At 39.1% G+C, this 6442-nt stretch overlaps 1 protein-coding gene across 1 annotated transcript in view; it reads right to left on the bottom strand.

The window, feature by feature from the left end:
- Positions 1 to 2641, bottom strand: part of LOC109861882 — a gene marked incomplete at its 5' end in the record, with an annotated part of 4345 nt that extends 1704 nt beyond the window's left edge. Inside the window, 3 exons of the mRNA XM_020441719.1 lie at positions 184 to 1014; positions 1236 to 2014; positions 2077 to 2641. Of these exons, the coding sequence (XP_020297308.1) occupies positions 184 to 1014; positions 1236 to 2014; positions 2077 to 2641 (2175 nt within the window). The remainder of the gene's footprint in view (positions 1 to 183; positions 1015 to 1235; positions 2015 to 2076) is intronic.
- Positions 2642 to 6442: the final 3801 nt, after the last annotated feature.

Below are 6442 nucleotides of genomic sequence, written 5' to 3'. Positions count from 1 at the left end.
GCGGAACTCCGACCCGATGGGGTTTAATGGATCTCGGATTCGGATTCAGCGACCCCAAAAACATATAATAAACATGGTCTGATCCCCAGGCCAAAGAAATTTTTTTTTTTTTGTGTGGCTGTGCTATTTTTCGTAATGTACGCAGAATGAGTGCGAAAGGCGGGAACGCATAAAAACTTTTGCCTGTCCACGATATGGTAAACGCATCGATAGCTGCCGCTTCCGGATCAGGGAATCTGGCGTGAAATGTTTCACATTTTGCATTTAATCTGGAGGCGAATAGATCTACTGAAAAAGGTCCCAGCTGATGCGCAATTTGTTGAAAAGCAGATTGAGATAGTTCCCATTCCGCATCGATATGCACATTACGCGATGCTCTATCAGCCTCTATATTTTCGGCCGAAGGGATATAAGACGCTTGCAACCATAATTTCTTTGCTTCGCACCAGTTCCAAATTTTTCTGGAAAGTTTACTAAGATGCGGGAATTGGACACCTCTCGCTTTATTAATATATGCAATAGCGGTTTTATTATCCAGTCTAAGCAGAACCTCGGCGTGTGATAACCCTGCCGCGAAACATTTTATTGCAAAAAAGGCAGCTAATAGCTCAAGATAGTTAATGTGATGTGACCTTTCGTGCTCATCCCAAACCCTAAACGCCTTGGAGCTGTTACAATAACAACCCCAACCTGACAGTGAGGCATCGGAAAATATTTCTATGGCATAGAGCTGAGTTCGAATTGGATTGGTTCCAATAACCACGTTTTGTCTCCACCAAGTAAGCTCTTCTAACATTGACTCTAGAATCCAAATCTTTCCGTCATAATCTCCACCATTGAATTTCAGCGCTAAATATTTTTGTTGTTCGAGACGTTTGCAATGAATAAGTCCATATGATACTGCTGGACAGGCTGATGCTAAGGTACCTAACAGTTTAGCAAATTTTCTGATGTCATATGCTTTCCCGCGTTTAAGTTTGCTCACCAGTTGTACGATGTGACTTTTCTTTTTGTCTGTTAGATTCAAAGAAAAATCCATCGTATCAATAATGAAACCTAAATATTTGCATCTCTGGGTGGCAAGTAGTATACTCTTTTGATAGTTTATAATGAAGCCAAGCTGTTCCAAAATTGCAACAGCCTCCGTCATATTTTTTTTTTTTTTTTTTTTTTGCATACAATTTTAGATTTATGGATGAAGAGAAAATCATCCAGGTACAGTATCAAAAACATGCCTTGCTGTCTCAGTGTATTAACAATAGGTTTCATTAACTTGGTGAAGACGTATGGGCTAGTGCAGAGACCAAAAGGCAAGCATACAAATTGGAACATTTTGCCTTTGAACTTAAATCTAAGAAACTTTCTATAGTCAGCGTGAATAGGAACGAGAAAATATGCATCCCTGAGATCTAGCGTTCCCAAAAAATCCCCTCGTGACACTAAATTAAGTGCAGAACGGATATCTTCCAGTTTGAAATGTGGGGGATTAATAAAGCGATTTAAGCTTCTAAGGTTAAGAATAAACAGGTGAGATCCGTCAGGTTTGGGGACGAGAAAATAAGAAGAGACGGACTGTCTTTCACATTCCTTGCACTCCTCGATGGCGCCCTTTCTTAAGAGCTCATCGATTTCCGTATGCATATTTTCTGTTTCCTCCGCCGATAAGTTTCTCACATTACAAGACCTTTGAAAAGGTGTCTCCGTAAACGGAATGCGATATCCACTTAGGCAGCTTAAAATATATTTGTCAGACGTGATCTGTTTCCATTGACTAACAAAGCTGCGAAGACGTCCTGCTGACTTATCTACCTTGCTTATTTCTTGAACGATGACTGGTTCGTCGTCTGAGATGTCTTGGTCGCACCGTGCGATGACTTGCTCGACCTCGGTTTGAACCTGATTTGGCGACGTCTTTGCTGATAACCTACCTGACGGTATCCCGCAGGTGGGTATTTCCAGTTTCCCTAAAACTGAGACTTTGTGTTGCTTTTTTGGGGGACCTTGTCCCGAATCTCTGCGCAGGCCTTTTCAATCTCTTTAACATCCTTTACTTTGTCCTTAAGATTGTCTCCATACAACCATTCGTTCGAAATAATTGTTTCGACCACTGGTTTGACACTTTTATTCAACTGTAGTGTAATAAAGGATTTCCGTGCTACCGATTGTTGATGAAAGACATCGGTAAGAATTTGTCCAGCATGGCTTATTAAGTCTGTAAATAAATCTTCGTCTAAGCCATCCTGAGGAGGTTCTAGTAAGAGAGAGACTGCGGCACCTAGTGCCGCTATGGGGGTGCCGACACAATTTTGTGTCTGCACGAAATGCTGATCTCTCTTTTTTGCAATGTCAGACAGTAGTGGAAGTATTTCCAGATTTAACTTCGGAGCCTCCATATAGAAATCGCCCTTGCGATCATAGGATTCGACGATGTCTTTCTTATTTTGTGCTGGAAGCCCATTTTTCCATTTGCTCCATGTATTTTTCAGTTCCGGGTGGTATGTGAGTTTTTTGAACGTGCAAAAGTTCGGGTCTACTCCTAAGACTTTCAGGGCGCTGTCTTTTACTTGCTCATTTGTGAGTATGTCTCCCTTATGTGAAGGAGTCGCAAGTCCTGGATCATTCTCCTTATTTTCTTCGTCGTCTGAAGAAAATTCGAAAGAAAAAACGTGGAAGAATGAACGAGCAGCACTTATTGTGCGTATGTGATATCTACGTTCTTATTGAACTAAATTCACAATGATACTCGCGGCATGTCGTATGGACGTAGGCAAACCGTGTGGGTTAGCCGCTCAACTTTCGTGTGGAAAGAAGAGATTGCACATACATATATGGAGCAAAGGTGCTTACCTCGAATTTCGGTAAGCAAGGAAGTTGGTGAAGCTTGTCTTATATTACCATGCACCAACGACTCGACAACCTTTGTTAGGTTATGTATTTGTTCCTGCAAATTACTCAGTTCTTTATCGTATCTCCGCTTAGAGTGATAACTTTCTCGTGATCAAGATCTCGAGCGCTTCCTCTTTTTCTTGTCTGGCATGTCGACAGTTGTATAACGTAGCGAAGTTTTTGTCTTTCCGAGGTTTGTGCGAAAAAACGTTTGATTTGTTGGCACAACGAAACAATATGAAGCTGAACAGCGGGAAACGAGGAAGGGTAGCGATCAGAGCGCCACCTTTTTGAAATCCTTTATGCGTTTAACGTTGTGAATTGAGGCATGACAAGCATGACTACATTATTATCATTGAGAACGAGACATGCAGTATAATACATGGATTTTAATACGTACACATACACACATACATATGTTTTCTGATTTTTTTGGATCTATTTCTGTATAATATTGTATGAATAAATCGATTTAATGCTGTATTAGACGTAATATATTAGGTGCGCAACTAAGTTCTCGCTATTTTTTTTGTTTTGAAAATGCAACTTTATTGTGAAAAAATGGTTACAAATGAATCATTCAAAGTATTGCCCATCGGTAGCTACAACTTTTTCCCATCTTCCTGGCAGAGCTCGAATACCGTTACGGTAAAAGTGTTCGTCTTTTGAGGCTATCCACGAATCAAGCCATTTTTTGATGTCTTNATATGAGCGGAACTGCTGATCAGCCAGACCATGTGCCATCGAACGGAACAAGTAATAATCGNACGGCGCANTATCTGGGGAATATGGCGGGTGGNGTAGGACTTCCCATTTGAGCGTTTTCACGTAGGTTTTAACGGGTTTGGTAACATGAGACCGAGCGTTGTCATGCAGTAGAATCACTTTTTCGTGCCTCTGCTCGTATTGTGGCCGTTTTTCGCGCAGTGCTTGGCTCAGTCGCATCAATTGAATTCGCTACCGATATTCCCCAGTGATGGTTTTGTTCGGTTTCAACAGCTCATAATAAATAACACCGACCTGGTCCCACCAAATACACAGCATAACCTTTGCAGCGTGAATATTCGGCTGAGCCGACGACGTAGAAGCATGACCGGGCAGTCCTCATGACTTTCTTTTCTTTGGGTTGCTGTAATGAATCCATTTTTCATCACCCGTCACGATGCGATGAAGAAAACCCTTCCTTTTTTGCCGCTGGAGCAGTTGTTCACAGGCGAAAAAACGACGCTCAACGTCCCTTGACTTCAAATCATAAGGAACCCAAGTTCCTTGCTTTTGAATCATTCCCAACGCATGCAATCGCTTGGAAATGGCTTGGCGGGTAACTCCTAATGCTGAAGCAAGCTGTTCTTGCGTTTGGCATAGATCCTCATCGAGCAATGCCTCTAATTCAGCGTCTTCAAAGGTTTTTGGCCTTCTTTCACGCGGACGGTCGTCAACATCGAAATCACCGTCTTTGAAGCGACGGAACCAATCACGGCACGTTGTTTCACTTAGAGCAGCATCTCCGTAAACTTTTTGGAGCTCTCGATCCGCTTCAGCCGCCGTTTTCTTCAAATAAAATAAGAAAATCAACACTTCCCGCAAATGACGATTATTTGGTACAAAATCAGACATTTTCACACAACCAAAAGTATATGACGTCAAAACAAAATCACTAACGTGTCAAAGCGGTTTGTTTACCATATGTCTAAGCTTGGCTCGTGACGTTTTGGATATGTCAAAATCGACCAGCACTTACTGCTGGAAGCCATCTATTGACAAACAGCGGGAACTTAGTTGCGCATCTAATATTTAGTTTTATAATGTTACTGATACTTATATAATAATGCACATAACAGGAAATATTACGTTAATACATCCGTTTATTTCATTGCGTTGTATCATTTTATTATTAAATAATCTCTAATGTTTTTTTTATCAAAAGTATAGGTCTAAATTAGAAATTATTTTTTCGATAAATTAATTTTCCTCTTACGAAATACAGGGTGTCCCAAAATTGGTGTAACATCTCTCATGAACAAATAGAAGGAGTAAAACTGAGTCAAAAAGTTTTATATTATTTTGCTAGATTCGCAGTAGTTACCGAGATCTTAATTAACAAAGATCAGCAAATAAGCATGCATCGGGCTGTCTTACTCGCTTAAGACAGCCCAGTGCGCTTCGCGCGCTTACGGTGTTACCCGTAGGACCATATGGGAGGAGCTACTATAACAGCATATACTATGACATATACATATTAAAATGTAATTGTGCGAAGCGCGCCGGGCTGTCCTACGCGCGTAAGACAGCCCGATGCACGCTTATTCGCGGATCTTTGTTAGTTAAAATCTCAGTAACTATTGCGAATCTAGCAAAATGGTATAGAACTTATCGACTTAGTTTTATTTCTTCTACCTGTCTACGAGAGATATTACACCAATTCTGGGACACCCTGTATATACTGTGATTGCTATATTATGTATTTATAAAATATGTAATATACAAAAAAATCACTTACGTGATTAAATTTATTAACATAATTCTTTATTAATAAATCTGTTTCATCGTATCATCGTATTGCAGAAAGTTACGGAAGAAAGGAAAAAAAGAGAAGCCGTTGTAGTCAAGCAGCGGACTGATACACTATGTCTATAAAGACGTTTTCAGCTTATTTTCCAAAAACGCATTTACAAAACACAACTTTGTTATATATATGGTTGACATTGACGTAAAATAAACTTTAATTTAATGTCAAGAAAAATTTGAAATTCAAATTTAAAACAATGAGTGATAAAGATATTTTGAAGAAATTATCATTTTTGAAAAATCTAATTACGCCGTTATAAAAAGCTCTTACAATCATAAAACTTTTAATTGAAACCTGTTTTCATTTTTTTTATTGTTTTGGCGATATACGCTTAGAATAAGCGATTATCGCCAAAACAAATACCGATTTTTTTCAAGAGAGTGTTTCAATCGCTACACCCAAATATTAGCAGCTAAAAAAAATTGCTTAGTTATTAGGTCCATCTAGTATAAACTTATGCACAGTTTCAGATTTTTTTTAATTTTACACTTGCTTCCCTTGTAAGTAACCATCAGTATTACGCAAGATGACGCAAAACGTCCTCCAGCTTCGAATACAACCGACGGACTGCATAATACTGACGGTTACTTAGTTGCCACTACCCCCTTTTTCATTCTTCATCAAACTAAATATGTTTGTAGCATATCTTTTTTGTATCCATATTCTTCATTATTGTCGCGAATAGATCATGCATTCTTTGTAATTTAGAGGCTACTTTAGTAGCCTCTATTTTAGAAACATAAGTAAACTCTACCTCTAAATTCAAAATTTCAACGATATTTAAAGAGTTACATGAAAAAATACAATACTTCTCTTTGAAATGTGAACGACATCCCTTGCACAAAAATATTACTAGCTATGCTCGGCACAAATATCATCAGTAATTTTGTAGCAGTAACCCAAGTAACATGAAAACGTTCAGCGAATGTTAATTTTGTGTTTGACATGTTTTATGTTAGACCCCGAACACTGATCTAACATGTTGAA

The sequence above is a fragment of the Pseudomyrmex gracilis genome, unplaced genomic scaffold, assembly GCF_002006095.1.
Source record: "Pseudomyrmex gracilis isolate BER0280 unplaced genomic scaffold, ASM200609v1 scaffold_1115, whole genome shotgun sequence".
NCBI lineage: Eukaryota > Metazoa > Arthropoda > Insecta > Hymenoptera > Formicidae > Pseudomyrmex > Pseudomyrmex gracilis.
Note: the sequence above shows the minus strand (reverse complement) of the source record. Positions and strands in the feature narration are given on the sequence as shown.